The sequence below is a fragment of the Prionailurus viverrinus genome, chromosome A3 (assembly GCF_022837055.1).
Source record: "Prionailurus viverrinus isolate Anna chromosome A3, UM_Priviv_1.0, whole genome shotgun sequence".
NCBI lineage: Eukaryota > Metazoa > Chordata > Mammalia > Carnivora > Felidae > Prionailurus > Prionailurus viverrinus.
Genome location: NC_062563.1, coordinates 88,787,670 through 88,810,951, shown reverse-complemented (window position 1 = coordinate 88,810,951; position 23,282 = coordinate 88,787,670). Strand labels below are relative to the sequence as shown.

Below are 23,282 nucleotides of genomic sequence, written 5' to 3'. Positions count from 1 at the left end.
AAGCGCTTTGCTTTTTCTCTAAGTGTGTTTCTGCTGCCCCCATAGATTAAGCCTGATTCCTGCAGGAGACGACACACACGCAGCTTCAGACCACAAGAAAAAGGTGTGTTTGTGCAGACCCGATCTCTTAAGCAGAGTAAGGAAGCAGAGGGACGGAGTCACAAGAAATCCCAAATGTGTAAAAGATAAGGTCACAGCTAAAGGTCCAAGAGCCCTCCCTACCTGGAGAGTTTCTGACCCAACCCTTTCCATGGTGACCCACTTGTATAAAGTGCATCCTCTTCCAGGGCGTGGTCAAAGAAACTAGAAGGTACAGGTAACGGCCCACCTAAGCAGAGCACAACCTGGGAAAGGAGGAGGAGAAGCCTCAGTGAGGACAGGCAGGGGGTAAGGGGAAAGTCCTGGAGAACCAGAACAGCAAGTCTCAAAACTCACCCACCTCCGACCAGTCTTGTCAAAGGATAAAGCTCCACTCAGAATGCAGAGCCAGAGATGGCCCACACCCCACTCACACCCCACCCACCCAGACACATCCTCTACACGGTCACACCTCATTCAGCGACTATAGGGACACACATGCCAACATGGCCCTGTGGTTCAAACTGTTTTATACTGAAATACATATGGGCTGATCCAAAAAGGGCTGGGTTGAGGGGAAAAAAGAAATGATGAAGGTGGGGTGGGGGGTGGTGATCCCAGGGCTCGATGTCACCAACGCTTGCAGCATGTGCCAGTCTGTCTGTCTGTCTCCCCTGGCAGGCCGGCCAGGCCTAGAGTTCTGGAGGAGCTCAGCTAAGCTGGGTGGATAAGGCAGCCAGTCCTGGGCCAGAGTCCTCAGCTGAAGGGCTTCACCAGCTTCATGGCAGCATAGTTCTGGAGGGAGGGAAGAAGCAGGGACATGTGACAACAGCTGCCAGAGGGGCCAGAGCTGGGAAAGGAGGCTCACCTACTCAACCACCTGCCTATACCTTACCCTCACCACCCCCCATGCCACACTCAGCTCAACACCCTACCTCCTGGCCCTCTGGCCAATCACACAAGCCCATCCCCCTCCAAAATTCTGCTTGCACCCTCCAACCTGCGGCCGCAGCTACCCAAATTGCTGTCTTCTCCCCCACCAACCCAAGGCCCACTCCCATGTTCTAACCACCTGTCAAAAAGATTCTGATCATCCAGGGCCTGGTCAGGGCAGGCCTGCCCTGGCCTCTTCCATCAGACAGGTGGCCTGAAGGCATGGCCATAATTCTCCCCATCCCCCTCCCATACACCCCCGACATGGGAACCCACACGGGCTTATTGGCCACCACACTTCTGTCCAGAAAACAGAGAAAGAGGGTTGGGGGTGGGGTGTATGGGGACAATCTACCATGCAGGTCAGCACCAGAGATGGGTCACCCCTGATTAAGCCCTGCCTGATGTAGGACTGACAGGAATCTCCCCTCCCCACTCCTCCCCCCAAAAAACCATGAAAACACATACAACACAACACAAGACTCCTAATTGGGACAGTATGTTCCCCAGCGCCGGCCCGGGAAAGCCAACTCTGGAAACAAAGCCGCCGCTCCTTCCCCGCCAGATCGCCTCCTGCCTCCCTACGCTGGCCCTGCTCCCGGCTGGCTCTGGTGGGGGGGGGGGGGGGGGGGGGGGGGGAGGGGGGTGGAGCTGGTAGGAATCAGAAAGGCTGCCCTCCATGTCCCCCTCCCAGGGCAATTTCCAAGAGCGTGGGAAGTTAGGCCAATTGGAGGAGAGCAGCGGTGGCTTTGGGCCCCTCTCTACCAGGCCCTCTGCCCCCAAGGCCTAAAGGCCAGGTGAGGGTCTGGAACCCACCAGCTGATTGAGCGACTTGGCTGGAGGAAAGCAGGATTTACCCAGGTGGTAGACCCACAGACAAAAACAGTGTGCAGCCTCAGGCCTAGGCTGCCCAGACCCCTCACCTAGGATCTGACCCTCACAGAGGGTCAGAGTTGGTATTTTAAAGAGGGCAATTTCCAGCAGGGCTCAAGGAGAGTGAGGCCATAGCTGGGGGACGAGACCGGGGAGGGGCTCTGACCAGGGCTACTGGCCAAAGTGCTCCTCTGCCTCCTGCCCACAGGGCCTGGGGCTAAGGCTGCCCCAGAGACGAGGAAGGACCACAGGCTGACACTGACACTCTCCCTCTCCTGGCCAGGTAGTAGGCCTTCTTTCCCCAGGCCCCTGAAGTGCCACCCAAGTGCCTGGCAGGACAGGGCCCAGCTGGCCAGGGGCTGGTGCTATTCACACAATGGGCAGTGGTGACACTTTGGACTCGCCCCTGCTGGACTGACGTGCAGCACCCTCAGAGAAGGCAAAAGAGCTCCCCTAAGCACAGTGCTGTCACAGCAGGACAGAGCAGTCCTAGCCCAGCCTCCTCCTCATGAAGAGAGACTTGCCAAAGCCAAAGTCACACAGGAAGTCACTGGCAGAGCCAAAATCTAGCCAACATCTGACTCTAGGCACAGAGCTCTGTCCTGCACAGCAGTGAGTCACAAACCTCAGTATGTCCAGGGCAGATTCCCCTCCACAGACCCAGGGCCAGTCCAGGCCTCTGCATTTCTAACCAGCTCCCTGGAGCTGTTGCTCCTCCTCAGACCACCTCCTTGAGGAGCAGGGGTCTGCACCAGCTCTCCTTTGCCTGAACTCCCCTGGCCTGAGCCTCAGGATAGAGGTACCTGAACAGTACCCTGTCCCTCGTTCACGGGCTTCATTGTGTCTCCCGGAGAGCCACAGAGCTCCCCAGCAGCACAGAGCTCATCGCCTTCTCCTTCATCCCCACAACACTCCCTCACCTCCTGGACACACACCCTGTGCTTAGTGAGCTCTTCACCTGAACTGGGTGGCATCCGGATATACCCAAAACAAAAGGAAGTGAGCCTGAGGACAGGTGGGCAAGAGGAACCATGCCTCCCTGACTTGGCAACCTGGGCCTGCCCAAATAGGGGGAAAACACTGAGGCAGAGTCCTGGGCCTGACTCCTGATGCCAGGCCACCACATTCGCATGTGCCCTTCCATGGTCTGTGATTTTGTGATTTTGTCTTCCTTTGCTTCAAAAGGGCCCCCAAAACTGCACATGTTTCAGGGCCCTACAGCCTGGACCCTCCCCTAGACCACGGCCATATTTAGCCAATTGGCCATGACTCTTCCTGGAACACGTTTCAGCCTGGTGCTCCAGGTGAGCACAGCCAGCTTAGAGGGCCTGGCCTGCAGCCCGACACATCAGCCATTCTGGCTCTAGACCCTTCTTTGTCACTTATGGCCCAGAGAGTAGAGGAAGCCTGGACGTCCAGACCAGACAAAACCCCTGCTATTCCTCACAGTCCATGATATTAGGAACTGAAGCAGATGGCTTTGTGGTTTTAACTGTCTTCTTGGAGGAAGGTGTGTGCTGCTCATATAAGGCCTCGCCAACCACAGAGGGAGAGAGCTCTCCATTCTCCTTCTCCTCCTAGAGGATTCACAAAGCAAAGAGCACACAGACAAGTAATTCCCAGAGCAGACTGCCCACTGTGGGGACAGTGCCCTTGGCTGGCAGCTTGGTGCTGACCAGGACTGAGGTGCATGGTGGCCGGCACTGTGGACTCGGAGCTGTCTACAGATTGCTGTGCAGACCTGAACCAGTCCCTTCCCTTCACTGGCTGTCTGTTTCTTTGCATTAGAATCAGGGTGACATGGGGTTGATTATGCCATTCTCTCTACTTTTATATCAGTTTGAAATTTTCATATGAGAATTTTTTTTTAATTTAAAGAACATTAAAAATCAGGAATTAGCTAGGGGCACCTGGCTGGCTCAGTCAGTTTAGTGTCCTACTTCGGCTCGGGTCATGATCTTGCAGTTTGCGAGTTCGAGCCCCACTTCGGGCTCTGTGCTGGCAGCTCAGCGCCTGGAGCCTACTTTGGGTTCCGTGTCTCCCTCTCTCTCTCTGCCCATCCCTCACTAGTACTCTGTCTCTTTCTCTCTCAAAAATAAATAAAAACATTTAAAAAAAAATCAGGAATTAGCCTGAGAACACTTCAAGGTCTGATGTTCCAGAGACACAGTGGGATGGGGGGGCTGGAGCATCTTTGGGGCTCCCCTGATGAGCTGTGAGGTTGGGGAGCACAGACAGGGAACACAGCCCCTGATACTCCTCTCTGGAAGGGGCCCAGTGAAGCTGGGGGTACATCAGCCTCACAAGAGTGGCCCCTGCAGCTCTTTGCCAGGCATCAGCTGGCTTCTTACCAGTGCCACCAACGTTGCCCTGGTGAGAAGCTCCTGGGCCAGCCTCCTGCCAGCCCACACCTTCTCCCAAACCCAGCTCCCTGGGAGGCAGGAGGCAGGAGGCAGGACATACTCTATCAAGGTCCTCAGGTGGACACTAAGAGCCTCTCCCAGCCCTAGGGCCTCCCTTCCTCTGGACCTCAGCAGGTGCCATTCTTACAAACAGAGCAGCCTTCACCTTTGCCCTGCCATCCACATACCCACTTACACACACTCCTTCAACAAGGTTCCCCTGCCCACCCCTGCCCAAGGTGCCTCACCTTCTGCCAACATTGACTACAGATTCTACGGGCTTGCTTAGGACAGCTGTATCTCCCCATTGAGGGCAAAAACTCAGTTTCTCTCACTGGACTAAGAGAAGGACTTTGTCCCAAGGGTAGGACTTTGTCTCTACCAGACTGAGGACTCCCCAGAGTAGGGGCTATGTGTCCCTTATCAGGCCAGGGGCTCCTCCAAGGCAGTGTCTGGCCCTCCCCTGAGGCCTACTCACCGGGAAGGCATAGACGAAGATGCCCAGGAACAGCAGTAGGATGAAGAGAATGATGAAGAGAATAATGGCACACCGGAAGCGCCGCCATAGGATGAACTTCATAGTCTTGTACGGAGAGGTGAACCAGAGGAAGGAGGTATCAGGGCGCCTGGAAGGAAGACCCGAGAGGTCAGCAGGGCACCCCCCTACCAAGGCTGCCTTCTCCAAACCCTGCTCCCAGATCACCCTGGCCCTCCACCATTGGTCCCCAGAACCCACCCAGCCTCAGGGCCCCTAGCCCTCTGAGCCTTTGTCACAGCATGAGCCTCCCCATGCTCCCCTCCTCTTCTTGGTGCCGCCAAGCCCTATGCACCCTCAGAGACCCAGTTCTCAGCCACCAGCTCCCCTTCCTGACCCGGAACTTAATCACAGACTAGAGATTTGGGAGCCGGGCAGAGCCTCAAAGGGCTGCCGCATTAGGTGAGCTATAGCCCAGTGAGCCCCAGCTAAGCCAAACTACCTGCCTAGATGCACATGGCTGGTCCATGGTCAGGGAAGGATGGTGGGACATGAACCCAGAAAGCTGATTTTCTCTCACTCATAGCCAAGAACCTCAACACCTTCCCCTAGGTCATCGTCCAACTTAAAGAGCATGCAAGATGCTGTGTCTCAATACTGGCTGTTTTAACATCACAGTGCACACCGCAGGGTATACCAGGTCTCTCTCACTTTCCACCCAGATCCCACCATCCTAGGGCAGGGACACCTCCCACAGCTCTGCCGGCCCCATGGACTAGGGATAGCACCGAAATCAAGTGGTCCATCTGTGCCTAGTCTGACCTGAGCTGGGCTGTGGGGAGGGACCCAGCAAATGCAGCTGTCTCCACTGCCCCCACAGCCGTCCTCCTGCCCCTAATAACCGCTTTCAAGCCTTCCACATCCACTGGGTTGGTCTACATCCTTAGGGGCCTATGAAGTAGGGAAGGCAGGGACTCACAGATGAGAAAATTAAGACTGAAAGGCCATTTGAAAGCCACATTGACATCACAGGTGAGCCACAGAAGGCAGCTTGGTCAAGGTAAAAACCTTGATTGGGCTCCAGAGCCAATCAGAACAGGTGTAAGAATTTTAGCTTCACCACTTTCCTAGTGTAATGACCGCTATTTAACTTTGTCAACATGATTTCCTCATCTATAAGATGGGAATAGTAACAACCCAGCAGGGAAGGTTCCATTCTACGCCATATACATACCATGTGACCGCATGCTCGGCACACAACCAACAGCTACCCAACAGTCTCTGCTTCCTGAAAGAGCTGAGGAGCCTGGTGTGCCCTTGAATGATGCCTGTCATCTGCCCCTAACTTACCGTGTGGCTTGAGACAAGTCACGCCCCGCTCTGAGCCATGTGGGCCTTGTGACCTCTGCATGGCTATGCAGTGGTTGTCTCCCTGGACCACACCTCCCAGCCCCCTGGCCATCAGGGGTAAGGAGTGGGCACTAACCTTGGGTCCTCAAGCTTAGGGTTCATGTTGGGTTCATCCCGGCCCTGGCCAGCAGGCCGCTCCTCATGCTCACTCTCTGCTACGATCTCCAAGGTCATTTCCAGTTTTCCCTGAGGAGACAGAAGGGACCTGGTCAGAGGCACAAAGGCTCTGCCCCATGGCTTGGAGAGGAACCTGGCCAGAACAGACATAAGAGCCACTGTATTATTTTAAAAAAGAAAGAAAGAAAGAAAGAAAGAAAGAAAGAAAGAAAGAAAGAAAGGAAGGAAGAAAAATGATATAGGGTTGATCTGATCACAAAAGCGCTACTGCTCCTTGCAGAACATTTAGAAACTACAGAAATGTATAAAGGAGAACATCACCCATACTTCCACTATGTGGAGATGAGCACCGTTCATATTTTTATGCATCACAACTATTTTCCTCTGCAAGTATATGAAATACCTCACTGTGTATATAGAGTTCTAGAGCTTGCTTCTTTCACTTAGAAATATATTATGTTTCACTATATAATTATATATTCTTTAAAGTTTGCTTTTTAATGGCTATAAAAACATTCTATGGGATGGTTGACCACAATTTATTTAGTAAACCACTTATTTTGGTTCATTTAGGTTGTTTCCAACTCTTTGATGTTATAAATAATGCTGCAAGAAAACACCCCAGAGCCTACATTTTTAATTGTGTCTGTTTATTTCTTTAGGAGAGATTTTTAAAAGTGGGATGACAGAGTCCAAGGGCATAAATATTGTTAAATCCCTGGCTATATATTACCAAATTGCTTCCCTAAATGGTAAAACCATTAGCCCTCCCAGCAGAAGTAAATGAGGGGTCTGTCTCTGCGTCTTCACTAGCAATGAGCATTTAGATTTTTTAAATGTCTAATTTAATAGACAAAAAAATGTTTTCACATTTAAAATTATTCCTTTAACTACTAGGGGGAAATGAACCTTTTTTTTAATGTTTAATGGCCATTTATATTTCTTTTGTGTACTATCTACGTATGCATGCCCTTTGCTCATTTTTCTTTTGAGGTGCTAATATTTCTTAATAAGTGTTCCAATTCCTTCTTCAACAAGAGTATTTTATTTCAAGGTCCACTTTAGAGGTTGGCTGGCTGCCTGTGGTTTCTCAGTAAGCTGTCAGGGATTCACTTCCTCTCCAGAGGAAGGACTGTTCTCCAGGGTGTCACAGCATACCTGAGCAGACCTCTGGGCCAGGAGAGTAGTACAAGGATGGTCCCTGGTAGAATCCTGCTCAAATGGGAGAGGCACTCCCTCGGTTCTCCACAGGATGCCCAGGCCACAGGGGAACCCAGGACACAGATCCCCGGACACCAAAGAGCAGAGTATAAATTAAACAGGATCTGCAGGAGGTAAGGGTATCTTTCCATTTAAATAGGCTTCCTGGGATGCAAGCCTCAAGGAGAGGAAGGCTGGGAACTGGAAGAGAAGAGGGACAGTGCCTCGAAAGACAGAGAGAGGCAGAGCAACACGTATGTGCCCAGTGATATCTACAGAGGAAGCTACTTGGGCACCTGCCCTAAGCTGGAGGGAGCCGACTTACCGCCAGGATCTTCTTCTCGCTCTCTTCTGCCACACAGGGCCACCAGCCCTTCACAGTTTTCTGTTCAAAAAGGGACACGAACCACTCTGGGTGGAAGGTGCCATCCAGCTGGTCCAAGGAGCATTTCTCAGCTGTCTTGGCAGGTTTGGGCATGTGGTTGAGGTCCAGCTGCAAGGAGCCTGAAGCAGAGAGAGGTTCTTTGGCCAACGGTTTCTCAATCACTGCCAGCCCAGGGCTCCCCTGGGGCTGGGCAGTTTCAAGAAAAACTGCCACCTCCTTCATTTTGATCCATGGGCTTAGCCACGGGTCGCATCCCACAAACTCTCCATTTCCCCACCCATTGCCTCTCATTCCATATACACAGCTTCCCATTCAACTACTCACATACCCATATGCTCATTAATCCACCCTTACTGGTTCACCCTTTACGGGGCTTCCCACATGCTCCATTTCAGCTTACGTTGTACAGATCCATTCATTCACCCATTGTCTCTATCCATCCATCCATCCATCCATCTTTTAAATTGCTTTTATTGTGGTAAAATATATATAAAGTTTGTCACTTTAGCCATTTTTCAATGTATAACGGAATGGTGTTAATCACATTCACAACATCGTGCAACCAATCACCACTACTTATTTCTAAAACTTTTTCGTTCTCCCAAACAGAAACTCCGTACCCATTAAGCAATATCTCCCCATACTCCCCTCCTCTCGGCCCCTGATATTCTCTAATCTCCTTTTTGTCTCTATGAATTTGCCTATTCTAGATACTTCATGTAAGTCGGATCATAAAATATTGGTCCTTTTGTGTCTGGCCTATTTCACATAGCAGGCTTTCCAGGTTCATCCATGTCGAAGTATGTTCTAGTACTTCATTCCTTTTTATAGCTGAACAGTGTTCCATGGTGTGGATGGACCACACTCAGTTTATCCATTCATCTGTCAGTGGGACCCTTGGGTTGTTTCCACCTTTGGCTGTTGTGAATAGAGCTGCTCTGAACTTTGGCATACAAGTGCCTCAGTCTGGGTTTTCAATTTTGGGGGGGTATATAACTAGGAATAGAATTGCTAGGTCATATGGTAATCTCTGTGTTTGGTTTTTTGAGGACCTGTCAAACTGTTTTCCACAGCAGCTGCACCATTGTACATTCACACCAGCATGTCTGAGCCTTTCCAATTTCTCCACATCCTCTCCAACACTTGTTGTTTTCCACTTTTCGTTTGTGTTTTTTTATAGCCGTCCTGGTAGATGTGAAGTGGTATCTCAGTGCGGTTCATCCATCAGTTTTTTCACCTGCCAACTGATTTATCCAAGCTTCTTTATCCATCTTCCTATACTGTTTATCTATTATTTTAATCCATCAGCTCCCCGTATAGCTCCATCTGTTTGGTTACATCATATGAAAATGGTATTCAGCCATCATTGACCTATAAAAGCAGCAATTTTATGTGGTTTCACCTAATCCAATCACAACAACACGGATGAAGTCAGTGGGATTGGAGCATAAATTGCTGAAGCGATTGAGAGACAAATCTAAAAAATGTTTTCTGAGGCCAAATTAAAGAAATTCTTGAATACCATGCAAAACAGATTAGGACTTTTCAGTGTGGAATGTTCGGTTATTGTAAGTATCCACTGATTGGATCTATTGTTCTAGTTTTCTTTCTTTCCACTCATCCATTTATCCCTCCACCCACCCATCTGCTTTGATCTATCTCCATCCCTCTGTAGTTACCATTTGTTGAGCATTACATCTACCCATTAATCAGGCTATTATTCTATCCATTCACTTGTTCAATTCTGTATCAGCGTTCATATACCTATCAACCCACCCACATGTCTCTCCATCTTTCAAGCGTAGATGAATGTTTATTTCCCATTTTAAATATGGTCCTAATATAATATTAAGAAAAATCAGGATATTAAACCATACGTGTGTGTGTGTATGTATGCATACACGAAATTATCCCAGCATGATCCACATATGAGACTCTAAGGAATCACAGTATTATCTCTGGATGGCTAGATTATAGATCTTAGCTATTACTTTTTTTTCAAAGTAGTATTTTTAAAAAGCAAAATATGTAACTAGAAACACATTATAAAGGAGAAAAAAGTGCTAGTTTTAATAGTTTTATTTTTATTTTTAAAAACAAAAGATGAGCCCATTTAGTTTTATTTGAACACCATTTTCTCATTCAGTAAAAATGCAGCTTTCTTTGTTTTTCTTTTTAAAATTAATTCTCTAAAGCCTCATCTCATAAAGGAAAGATTGATAGAATGATGCCAAAAGAATTTTTAAGTCTGTAAGCAAAAAAGACTCCATAAAAAAATTAAAAAGCAGCTGAAAAACTAGGAGAAATTATTTGGAATGTGTCCTTACTATATAAAAAGCTCTGAAAATCAAAAATGAAAGATTAACAAGTTGAACAATACCATGAAAAATAAAATCCCACCAGTAATATGGATAATAAATACATTTTAAAGTTCTACCTTACAAGTAATGAAGAAATGCAAGTAAAAAATTAAAACAAGGTGTTAGATTGGCAATTAAAAAAAATTTTTTTTTGGTAGCAAAAGTTTGGAGAAAATGGCAACCTTATCCAAAAAGGGCACAGGTGGGAGTAAAATGTAAACATAAAAATGTAAAAATATTCTAGAGAGCATTTGAACAAAGTATTTCAAAAATCACGAAAATGTATAAAGACCCTAACAATCTACTTCTTACAGTTCGGGAAAAATATGTACAAAGCCTTCAGAGATGTGTGCCGGAGGGTGTCACTCACACTATTAGATCTAAAGATGAGCTGAGTACCCACCAAGAGAAAATAGGCAGAAGAGGGTCCACCAACAGGCAGGAATTAAGCAAGATGATGCAGATATAAATGTAGGCAGAAAACTGCCAACAGAAAGGATGTTCTTGAAATATTAAGTTTTCCCCAAAAGACCAGGATATAAAGCATATGTGTGATAAAAACTCATTTTTCTCTCTCTATATGCCATGTATGATTACACATATGTATGTATAAATACACATATACATATATGTGTTTGCTTATATATGAAATAATATATGCCAAAATATTAGTGGAGGTTATCTCTGGGTAGAGAAATTTTAATACATAAGTAAAGGGAGACATTGTTGATCTACATTTTCTGTTTTTTCTACAGGAATTATGTATGGCAGGAGAATCAATAAAATAACGGAAGTCCCATCGATGCCCTGATTTTAACAGGCTGACTCTTTCAGAGTGAAGTTTTGCAAAAGTCCCCCCATCCTCTGAGGGCAGGTGACCAGGCCGGGAGTGACTGGGGTTGGGGGGGGGGAGTGGAGAAAGCAGCCCTCCTCCTCACCCCTGCTGGGGCTGCTCCTCAGAACGTCCCTGCAGGGGCCCAAGGGTTCAGCAAAGACCAGCTCACCTTCCTGCAATCAAGGGCCACCCAAGAAGGGCTCCAGTGATCCATCCAAAGCTGCCCTGTTCCCAAGTGGCAGAGTGGAACAGGAAGCCAGGACTGCCTTTCTCACAAAGCTCACTTCTTTTTTTTTTTTTTTAACGTTTATTTATTTTTGAGACAGAGAGAGACAGAGCATGAACGGGGGAGGGTCAGAGAGAGGGGGAGACACAGAATCCGAAACAGGCTCCAGGTTCTGAGCTGTCAGCACAGAGCCCGACGCGGGGCTTGAACTGACGGACCGCGAGATCATGACCTGAGCCGAAGTCAGCTGCTTAACCAACTGAGCCACCCAGGCGCCCCTCACTTCTTTTTTTTAATTGAGTTAAAACTCACATAACATCAAATGTGCCATTTTAACCATTTTTATGTGTAAAACTCGGTGGCTTTAGGATATTCAGAGTTGTACTGCCACCAGCACTATCTAAGCCCAGAACATTGTCATCACTCCCAAAAGAAACCCCATCCCCATCGGCAGTCACCCTCAATCCCCTCTTCCCAATCCCTGGCAAGCACGAGGCTACTTGCTGTCTCTGGATTCGCCTACTGCAGACGATTCATATAAATGCAATCATACAATATTAGTCCTTTTGTGACTGGCTTCCTTTGCTTAGCATGTTTTCAGGGTTCATCCGTGTTATAGCATAGATCCGTATTTCATTTCTTTCTATGGCTGAATAATATCCAATTGTATGGCCAGACCACACTTTCCGGGTAACTCTTACGGTTGTGACAGGGCTGTTACTCACAGTCCCACCTGCTGGCCCGGTACAGCCATCCTCCTCGCCCCACATCTCACCCTGTCTTTACCACATCCTTCAGCCCAGCTCAGGTTTCTGCACTCTTCTCCCCCACCGGAATCCTGCCTGGGGGCTTGGAGGATGGAGCCGCGGTGGCTCATTCACTCATCACTCAGGCACAAGGGTGAAGACTGACTTGAGCCCCCCACTACTTGGGCCCAGTCTGCCCAGTCTAGACAGGGGTTGAGGTGGGGGCATCCTGTCAAGTGTGAGGCCAGACAGCCGGCAACAGCCAGCTCATGCTTGCGCTGCCTTCAAACCTGTGCTTTTCCTCTCTTCCTTACTTACCTACCTGACTCATACCATCCAACGTAGCCCAGCATTCAAGGCCACCTCTGTGGACAGGCAGCTCTGACCACTCAGGCACTGCTCTGTGTCACAGACTTTACTCAGCACCAGGGAGCAGTGACCCTGAGCAACCTGAGGACAGAAAGTAGGACCACTCCTCCTGCCAGCCTCCCAAGAGTGGCAAGCACACACACACACACACACACACACACACACACACACACACACAGTGGGGGTTCTGGGTCAACTCCCAATGTGCAGGATGGTGCTGACCAGAGACGGTGCTCACCTAGAAAGTCGTCAAAGGAGAACTTGTCATTGTCCCAGATCTGAAATACGACTCGTGCTGGGATTTTGCTCTCAGTCTTGTCCAGCCTCCAAAAAGCATCCTGGCCCCGAGGAGGAAGCAGGGAAGCAAGATTAGAGAGAAACAGTGGTCCCTTCCAGCCTGGAAGGCTTCCTAGAGGAGGCAGTGAATGGGACATCTCTTAGGGATTTGCCAGAACCAGATCTTGGTGGGAAGATTGCTAAGATCCCAGCCGACAGTATTCAAGGACCCAGGAAGGACCCATACAGGCTGACTTCACATGAGGTGGCTCCTTTAAGTCTCCCAAGTCCACGGGCAGAGGCTTTGCTCCCATTTTACAGATGATGAAGTGCAGACTTGGAGAAGTTAAGAATTTTCCCAAGGTCTGACAGCTAATAATAATAATATTAATCTGCACTTCCTATGTGCCAGCCTTTTACCACTATGAGCTCATTTATCCTTCCAACGAGCTATATGGGACATGCTGCTGGCCTTACAGCTGTCAAAACCAGAGCAAGTAGCTTGCCTGAGTCACACCGCTAAGCATTGAGCCGGGATTCAAACCCAGGCAGTCAGGTTCCAGTGCTGCTCTCGCCTCTAAATCCTGCTTTGCCCATGCGCTCTTAGGGACAGGGTTGGCTGGCTGGGAACCTGGGCCCTCCCCCCAACCCTTGCTGTCACCAGAAGGATCCCCCTGACACACTGGTGGAAGGAGCTGACACCAGGGGACGGTAACCCCAGCTCCTCCCTCAGCATGGCCACCCACCCCATCTTTACCTCCAAGAGCTTGCCCTGGAGCAAATCAAAAGCCCCAGGTGCTGGCAAGTTCACCACCTTCCTGCTCTTCCCACTCCACCTCCCTCAGACCACTCAGCCTGGACCAGTGTTATCCTGGGTTTCGTCCCACAGAGGCCTTGCAGAGCAGCTGAGGGGTAAAGACGGGCATACTGAGGCCTGAGTTCACCCCTGAATCCAGCCACGCTTAACCCAAAGGACTGTCACTGGGGCTTTCCTGCTCCCGCTTGTCCTCTGTCCTCTTGCTGGAGCTTCTGCTGAGTGAGTGGCAAGGACAGGAAACATTGTGACGATCCTACAGGCAATGGACATAGGATCTTCAGACATCCTGAGTGCCGGGTCACAGTAGGGGCCTGGACAGAGTCCCGGGGGACAGACTATGGGGAGTCGGGGAGCACTTACTGATACAGAGGCTTTGCCTGCCCCCGGGCGCCCTGTACACACAGGCTTGCACCAGCCAGGGCTCTGCCTGCTGTGTGGCCACCCCAGGTCACGTAGACCCATGGGGCTCCTGAACCAAAATCCATGCCCTGTGAGGAATGGTCACCTTGCAAAGCACACGACTGCAGCTTGGACTGCTGCCTGATTTGGCGAGGGGCTCAGGCCCCCAGCTGGCCCCTGTCTGGTGCCTCCCCTCTTCCGGGCCCCAGCCCTCCTGCAGGTGCCTCCCTTCTCTGGCGGGGCTTTTATGGCCAGCTCCGCAGGCCCGCCTGCACAGGCCGCCAGCATCCTCCATTCCTCCGGCCGGCCTGGTTTATGGGCTCAGTAATGAGCCAGAGGTTCAAACGGCCCCTGGTGGGAGCAGCTGGGCTGGGGCTCCAGCCTGGGGAATGGCCCCCCAGGTCCCAGGCGCTCATTACGCTCCCGGTCTGGGCCCTTTTACTAGCTGTTTATTTGCAGGGTGGGTGCCTGACGCGCAGGCAGGCCCCAGTGGGTGTGCTGGGCTCCAGGTGGGGAGCCAGGCCGGGGCAACCAGCGGTGGTTCAAAGCAGCCGGATGAAAGGAGACCTTGTGCTTTACGACAGTCTCGTCTGGTTAATGGGGTCCCCGGAGGGCCTGCCTGCCAGAGGCCCCGAACCCCTCGGCAGAGGGCTGGCTCTGCAGCAGAACTGGGGAGCCCAGAGGCTGTGCGGTACCTCCACACCGTCCCACCCCCAGACTCAGTCCTTTGGCCCAGGCCAGCTCATTGGTGCCTTGATATGGGCACAGCTCCACCTGCCTCCTGGGCCCCTTCCCCCACAAAGGGACCAGCTAGCTCTTCCTGGGTCAAGCCAGTTCCTCCCTCACTCTCCTGGTTGACTTCAGAGCCCCCTGGAGTCTGTTTCTCAACCTCCTCTTCTGACCTCCTCCACCCCTACCTCCAGCTACCCTCTCTTGGAGTATGGTACCCCCCAGAATTCCATTCCTCTTGCCACCCTGGGGGCCTCTCCTGGACTCCCTGACCCCTCTTCCTTCTCTCTACCCCAGCATCCCTGGTGGCCCTCTCGTTCTTCCAGGGCTAGCCCAAGCCTATGGGTTGTGCCATGGTGGGTCAGCCCAATTCTCTCCTTCTTCCTCGCCAGTGCCTGTAATACCGAGATGAAACTCCATCATTGCCAGAATGGAGCCACCTCAGGTTCGTAACCAGCAACTCCAGCTGGGCCCTCAGAACTTCCAGGTTACTATCTCAGCATCACAATGAGCTCTCTCTCCATCTCCCTCTCCCTGTCTCTCCCTCTCTCCCTCTCTCTCTCTCTCTGCTCCCTCCCTCTCTCAGCACAATGGCTACTTCAAGCCTTTTTCACCTGTCTCAAGTCACCTGCCTCAGTGCCAGGAGATTCTCTCTCCTCCTACTTTGTAGCAAAAATAGAACCTCTGCTTCCTGTGACTCCTTGCCCATATCTCCACCTGTCATAATGAAGGGGGTGGTCCCACCTCCCATTTAAACAGGCCACTCTGCATCTCTCAGCCTCAGTTTCCCATCCACACCTGGCCCTTTGTATGCCATGCTGAGCACTGGAGATGGCATGCAGGATGCCTGAGCCCTCCCTTCCCCTTTCCTGGCCCCCACTCTCCCTCTGCCCACAGCAAAGAGAGGCAGCGTGTGTTTGATCTGGAGCTCTTCCCCAACAAATGCAGCATTTGCTTTGTTATGGAAACAACTTGTGCTAGACAAACACACTGAGCAAAGGCAAAGGAGATTAAACCTACAAACAGGCTAGGCTTTCCTTGACGGCACAGAACCCAAGGCTGTTGCTAAATTCTGCCTGCTGGCAGGCACTATGCAGCAATCCCTGGGTGAAAGCATTCATTTAACCTTGTTTAACCCCCTTTGCTTTTCTGCGATGGTTTCAGAATGTTCCGTGGACCGTTTTGGTTTCTCTAAAATGCAGATGATCCCGTGTGTCAGGCTGGGAAGGGGTCATGCGGAAAGGATGAAGTGAACAGAGCTAAAAAGACCTAAGCAGCACGTAAGAAGTACATTCTGTATTTCCCTCCTTTAAGTCACTCAAGCATTCAGGAAAGAAATTGGCATCACAGAAGCTTTGTGGCTTGAAGCCTTAAGCCACCTCAGGAAGGTAATCGGACCAGTGGAACCTCAACACCAGAGCGGCATTCATTTAGTTGAATAGAGAACACCTCAAGATGGATTGGTTCTAGGTGGGATGCAGGTGATCAGAAGCCCCAACAGGGGTGCCCCCTGCCTCCACTCAGCCTGTGCTCTGTGGATGCTCCCCAAGGGCAAGTGCAGTGCCACCAGAAAAGAGGCTGTGTGCCTCGGGATCTGCCTACTTTAGGAAAAATGAATTTGTTGCCCAGATAAGACCTAAATGGAGAGGTGCTGAGACACAGAACTTGAGGTCCCAGAACCCACCTCTGCCCTCTGGCTGATGCACCAGGTCCGCCAGGTGCCTTCAGCCTGCAGTGAGGTCAGGGAGGAGGGCAACGGCTTCCGGCCTAGAAGACCACAGCTGCTCCCAGTAACTTTCCAGCTTGGACAGTGATCACAAGCACCAGACACAGAAAGGTGGGGGACAAGGCAGCAGGAGGGACTTATGTAAGCAATCCCCAGTCCTATGGAGAACCCAATCCATAGGCAAAGCCCTGGACTAGCACCACGGCGGATGGGAACGATGCTCACCTTCTTAGAGACAGTGCAGACTTGCTCAGCTGGCAGGTAGTCAAAGGGGAAAATGAACCTCCAGTTAAAGTTGCCTTCACCTCCCAGGGAGCGATAATGCACATCTGTCTTTTGCTTGTGTTCTTCAAAGCCAACCATCCAACTAGACAATGTTTTAGAGAACATTTCTAATTAAGCCTTCCACCACACTCTGCATCCTCAACTTAGGCAGTTAAGAAGGTAAATGAACTTGGTAAAGGATAAAGCAAAAATAATTCCCAAGAAATCTCCATGAAGTACCAAATGTGCCATAAATTTTAAAGCCTTCCAACTTCTCTCTTGAGGGACATCCTCAAACTTTATACGTTCAACACAGAGATTTTTGCAAAAGAAGAAATATGGTAGGAAAACAACTCTGCAAGGGCAGAGACCACCCTCTTTCCACCACCCCAGAGGGAGCAGGGCAGCACCATGGGGCCAGGGACAGGCAGGAAGGGGCATGACTCCCCACCCTTTCACGTAAATATCGCTCATCTTCTCCCCCGTGATGCTGAGGTCGTCCAGGATCACGTCCTTTGTGTTCCAGATAATACAGCGCAGGAAAAACCTGTGGAGAAGAATGGCTCAAGTCCACACGGGGTTCCCACCAAAGGGTGTGCAGTCCTTGACTGAGAAGCCAAGAAGCCAGCTCACCCAGCAAGACCCCGATGCTTGCCTCCACCTGGGCACTTGGCCAAACACACACAAGAGCGGTACCCCGTGGCCCAAGTGGCCCCCCACCCAGCCTAAGAGTGACCTCCAGGTCCCACCCACAGCTGGCTGCAACCATTCTGCCACTCTGCTCAGCTCCAAGCCGATGGCTGGGGTAAGTCACCTTCTGGCTCTCCGTGGGGTGATGTTGAAGGGAGGTCCAGGCCTCCCCAGGGCCTTTGGAAATAGGTCAATCCACATCTGCAGCTTCCCCTACGGAGACATAACTCTGTTCTCTCCCCACCTTTTTCACTCCACCAAACCTACCAACCACCCGCTCTGTGCCAGATAGGCAGGGCACAGAACAGAGAACATCCAGGCCCTGCCACGGAGAGGCTCACCAGCACCCCGAAGAGGAGGTGCCCTACATGGGACTACAAGGCCGACTGCAGCAGTGAGCCCCCCTGCCGCACAGGCTGATGTCGTGGACCTGTGCCTTGGGGATCGGGGGTCAGGGCAGGCTTCTCAGAGACGATGATGTTTGAGTTGAGTCTCAGCATGCCAGATGGAAAAGGGGTGAGGGGCATTTCCAGCTGAGAGAATGACACACACAAAGTCATGGAGGGTCAGAGATCACAGTTTAGTCAGAGGGGGTCCAGAGGATTTCCGCTACAGGAAACCACGCTACCTGCCACCCCTCGGCTCCTTTCCTCTCTGCAAGCTGGGTATTACTTCTGTCCCCATCTCATAGAGAAAGAGAAGGATTGAAGTAACTTCTCCAGGGTACATAGCTAGAGAATGAAAGCTCACATTTCAACACCTGCTGTGCCATTCTGGGGTGTCGGCAGCCCCATACCAAGGAAGAGAGCTCAGTTCCAAACAGCAGAGATGATGTCCCCTGCATGTCTACGAAGGCACCTTCATTGCTACCTTGGCTTGTCTCTGCCCGTAATCTTTTCTCTCCTCCTCCTCCTCCAAAACCTAGCCCCGACTTCACTTCCTCCAGGAAGCCTCCCAGTCTCAGCCCTGGGCCTGCTGCCCCTCTGCTCACCCTCCCTCTGCACGGAGGATGCCCTTGGCCCTCCTGGTGACTGCTCTCAGTGACAGCTCTGCCATTCTGTCATAGGGTGCCAGTATCCCTGTCTGAATTCCCCACTGCAGCCCAACCCAAGGCCAGCCACCTGGATGTCACTGACCAATGGTAGGGGAACGCATCCTGGGGCCAGGCTGAAACAGTGAGGCTTTTGAATGCCTCATGGGAAGTCAGAGGTCTATCCATGGGGATAGAGGAGGTGACTCGGGTTCTTCCCCAGGTCCTGAGGGCTGTAGATATCTGGGGGCAGGTGGGGGCAGGTCTAAGAGCTCCCCTCATGGGCTAACAGCAGTCACCACCCAGACTGTGGAAAAACATGTCAAGGAGGAACTGGCCAAATCTTGAGCTCCCCGCTGGTGCCTCTGGCATATCCATGCTGTCCTTGGGGCAGGGCTGGCGGGGGTGGGGGGGGGGGGGCAGGGCTCAGGGGCCCAAGGTTCACTGTCCTACCTGCTCAATGTCTGGCTGCAGGGGGCTGTAGAGGGGCCGGGACTCCACATGCTCAGGGACGAGGCCCTGCTGCTGGAGGACATACAAGGCCAGACGCTCTTCCACTGGGCCCAGGTGTGGGTTCGGGACCTTGCCAGCCTCTGCTCCAGAGAGAAGACAAAAAAGTTGCCGGAGCTGAGCGAGCAAGGGATTGTGGGGCTGCCTGGAGGCCTCGGGAAGCCCCTGACCATCCCCCTCCCCCTCACCTCCAGCCAAGACATACTTCTGATCCACAGGTCTCACTCTCTGTAAGGGAAGACTTGAGGTCCACTGGCTCCAGGCTTAAAATCCAGGTTTAAAATTCCTCATTGCCATCATTTCTACCAAGCTTCTTTTGTAAAGCTCTTCCTCTTTTCCACCAATACAAACCCTCCCTGCACACCAAAGCTCACCTCTTCCAGGAAGCCGTCCCCAACTGCTCCAAATTCTGAGCCTCAGCAACCTGTACTCCCAGATTGGGCATCTAAGTGCTTTTAGTACTGCCATTCTCTAGTTCACACAATCTGTTCTATTACCAGCAGTAGCTAAAATAATTGCAGTAATAGTGAACTGGAACAGGAATCAGGCACTGTTCTTCATAGATATTAAGTTCTATCCTTACAATAACCCTATAAGGTAAATGCTATTAGGCCCATTTTACAGATGACAGAAATGAAACACAGAGCAGTTACACAGCTGGTCAGCAGGACAGCTGAGATGACACCCTCATTTAGGAAGGTACATGACTGGATGTGAACACCCTTCCCTATCCCCTCGTGCTTCCCAGGTACAGCTCCTCCCTGCCAGGGAGTGGGTTGAGTGCTGGTGCTGTGGATGAGATGAGGACACAGGGGTGGTTCTGACCCAGACAAGCCTGGCCAACCAGCCAGCAACATGAACTTGGAGCCCCCACGACAGAAGTTTTGATTGGAGGTAGGTGGATCCACATTTGTCCAAACACACATGTACACACACAGGTGTGTGCACCATGGTGTGCCCATGTTCACCAGCACAGATTCTCATGCACACACCAAACACACACACACACACACACACACACACACACACACACACACACACACCTATCAAGCCTGCTCTGCCCACTTCAATAGATGCCACAAAGGAAGCGGCACAGCACTGCAGAAGGAACACTGGGCCAGGAATCCGGTTCTGCCCCTAACCGTCTGGGTGACTTTGGGCAGGTCGTTAGCCATTCTTGGGCTCAGTGGCCTCATCTGCAAAAATAGGCAGATGTCCGACCACACCATCAAGAGCTTTCTGGCTTTCCTTTCTTATGAATTTATGACCATGAGCCCTGGTCCCTGTGCTAAAGCTGCTCACAGACTAGCAGAAGGAAATGAGACCACCCCGAAAACAGATGCACATTCTATGGGAAAGGAGAATGGGGGTTGGGTTAAGGGCTAATGGAGAGGAGCTGGCTCAGCCACGACCTAAAAGAGTCAGAAAAACAGAACGAGAAGGAGGAGGGGGTTGGGGATGAAGGAATCAAAGCCGCCTTTCCCCTTTTATAACCTCAGCACCAGCTCTGACATCAAATGTCCCTGAAACCAGCAGGAAGTGAGGGGCCCCCTGGGCCTGTAAACACCTCCGGGGAGTCTGAGCTGCTCCTGGTGGGCAGCGTAGGCCTGTGGACATCCCAGACACACAGGGAGCATGTGGTGGAGTTCTCAGGTGTGAGCACCGGGCAGATCCAGGGGCGAGGGTGGAGGCTTCAGGCTCTCTGGCCGCCTTTTGCCTGCTATGAGTGTTGGGGATGGAAGGAGGGATGGGTGGGGCGGGGCTCGGAAGATACCACGAAGGCCAAGCTGGCAACCTAGTGGAATTCACGTAGAAAACCGTTTCACAGAAGTAGTCTGCACCCCGAACTCCAATTACAGTCTGAGCAGCCAAAGCCAGAAGCAAACGAATCCTAACCACGACCTGGCCCCTGGCCCCGCCCTGATCCCTGATGTAGAGGAAGAGCCCACCGTGGTTCTGGGGTCACGTGGCAGCTCACCTATTTCCTCAATGGCGTATTCTTTATCCTCAAACACCACGCGGTCTGTGTGGTACACAGGAGCCTTGACTCTGCGCTGCTGGCAGAAGAGGTGGAGGAGCTGGGAGGGGCGGAGCTGGTCCCTCCACTGGTTGGGTCCAGAGCTGAGGCCCAAACACAAGGCAAAGAAGAGACCCTCCAGGGCACCGCCGAGGGCAGAGTGATGTGCACTGCCCTGCGTACCACATGCACAGCATCACCCACCCTTCACTTTGACATGGGCGCCCTCACTCGCTGTGTCTGGGGCGCCCGCTTTACACACAGAGAAACTGAGGTCCAGAGACGACGGGACTTGCTTAAATACTTACTGAGTTGGGGGCGGGGGGCGGCGCGTGGGTGGCTCACTCGGGTAAGCATCCAACTCTTGGTTTCAGCTCAAGGCATGATTTCACGGTTTTGGGGTTTGAGCCCCATGTCAGGCTCCACACTGACAGCACAGAGCCTGCTTGGGATTCTCTCTCTCTCTCTCTCTCTCTCTCTCTCTCTCTGCCCTTCCCTTCTCTCTCTCTCTCAAAATAATTAAATAAACTTTAAAAAATAAATACTGAGTTGGAATCTAAGTGTTTCTCATTTCCAGATTTAGAGAATCAGACCCCAACGAGACCCAAATTGGCAAGAAGTGGACAGGGGCTGTCCATACATGAGTTCACCTGACATTAACCCCCTCGGGCTCAACTGGCACCCATGTGTTCCACTGTCTGTCTCCCTTCACCTTTCTCTTCTTCTTTTTTTTTTTAGTTTTTTTCATGTTTATTTATTTTTGAGAGAGACACAACATGAGTGGGGGAGAGGGGGGCAGAGAGAGAGAGAGGGAGAAACAGTATTCAAAGCAGGCTCCAGGCTCTGAGATTTTAGCACACAGCCTGATGCAGGGCTTGAACCCATGAACTGTGAGATCACAACCTGAGCCAAAACCAGACGTTTAACCGACTAAGCCACCCATGTGCCCCTGCCTTTCCCTTCTTGATTCTTCCCTCTACAAGGCTCGATAATGTCTTAAGGAGAAGTGGATTACAACAATATGATGAAGAGCCAGGTTCTTAGAGTCAGACAAACAGGTTCAAATCCTAACCCCACCATTTGCAAGTCATAATATTTCTGGGCCTCAGTTTCCTTATCTGTACAATAGAGATAAGACCCTAATTGGATTGAGCAAGAGAACACCTATAAAGTGCTAAGCACAGGGCTGGCACACAGTAAGTGCTCCACATTTGGGGGGCAGGACTGTTGGCAGAGAAGCAACCAGCCCCCGTACACCTACACACAGTAGGTCTGTGGGAGTCCACAGCGAGCTCCAAACTTGGACAGCAGCCTATTCTCCAGGTCGATGACTGTCTCCCCAATCTTTTCATCTTTGGAGAGGAGGTCATAGTCATAGAGAGTGATCTTCAGGTCCTTCTCCAGAGGCAGAGTGCAGGTCAGCTCGAACATCCTGCAGGGAGCCCAGGACAGATGTCAGAATGCTGTAGGCTCCCTGATATTGTTGGGCACAGTGGGTACTCAAGGGAGGGAGAGCAGGACAAGAGCAGGGGCTTGAAAGCCTTCCTTGGCCCCTTCCTCCCCTCCCAAGAGTGGTCCTGGGGTCCACCCTCCTGGGTCTCCTATATATCTTAAATTATTACCTCCAATGCTCTACTGATGCTGGGCTTTTCAGGGAGAGAGAGAGAGAGAGAGAGAGAGAGAGAGAGAGTGTGTGTATGCACATGCACACGTGTATCAGATGCTCCCAAATCATCTGGGCTGAGCATATGGTATGTACCTGCCTGATAAACCACAAAATGAACCAATGAATTGGAACAGAAAGTTAAAACTGAAGCTTCTACCAGGACAACCGGAAGCAAGAGGTGTGAAAGTGCTAGTGCTCTGGAATTTACCAAGGGGATGGCCCAGAATCCACTTTGGGGACACTTAGGGCTTCACACCTGCTTGCAGGGTGGGAAGAAGGAGGATCTGTAAAGAGACTTCTTGGGAGAGAGTTCCTGCTGTGCTCTGAGATCCCCATCCCCCACCCTGGTCAAATGTAGATGTAAAGCCCCTTTCCCCCTGAAATAGTTCCCTGCAGGCGGGAGGCAGCCGACTCCTACTCAAGGAAGAAAAGCAGCTGGCAGCTGAGAGGAGGAGGAGAGAGAGGCTATACACTGCTCCCATCCTGGCTGGGCCACCATGATGCCCAAATGGAGCCACCCTGAATCCTACCCCACGGGACCTGGAGCTCCAGCAGTGAGACTCCAGGCCCATCTGAAAAGGGCCACCAGTAAAAGGACATAGCATCTGCCACATCGTGGGAGCTTCAGTGGGTGGGCTCAGAGGAGACTTCTGGAAAGCACTCACAAGAAAATAAATCAGCTTTAACATCTGCCACCCAGAAAGTGCCCAGAAAACAGGGGCAGTGAGCACATGGGGTTCTCCTCTCGC

At 51.2% G+C, this 23,282-nt stretch overlaps 1 protein-coding gene across 25 annotated transcripts in view; it reads right to left on the bottom strand.

The window, feature by feature from the left end:
- Nucleotides 1-591: 591 nt before the first annotated feature.
- Nucleotides 592-23,282, bottom strand: part of DYSF (dysferlin) — a 225,478-nt gene continuing 202,787 nt past the window's right edge. For 15 of the 25 annotated variants that reach the window (XM_047851378.1, XM_047851374.1, XM_047851383.1 and 12 more), the window contains 11 exons: nt 22,129-22,299; nt 20,829-20,971; nt 18,794-18,933; nt 17,435-17,523; nt 17,072-17,167; nt 16,582-16,723; nt 12,648-12,747; nt 7,814-7,992; nt 6,248-6,357; nt 4,765-4,912; nt 592-873 (listed from right to left, as the gene is read on the bottom strand). In XM_047851378.1, coding sequence (XP_047707334.1) covers nt 835-873; nt 4,765-4,912; nt 6,248-6,357; nt 7,814-7,992; nt 12,648-12,747; nt 16,582-16,723; nt 17,072-17,167; nt 17,435-17,523; nt 18,794-18,933; nt 20,829-20,971; nt 22,129-22,299 — 1,357 coding nt within the window. In that variant the 3' untranslated portion in view covers nt 592-834. The other 10 variants (XM_047851369.1, XM_047851376.1, XM_047851380.1 and 7 more) reach the window with 3 other exon arrangements.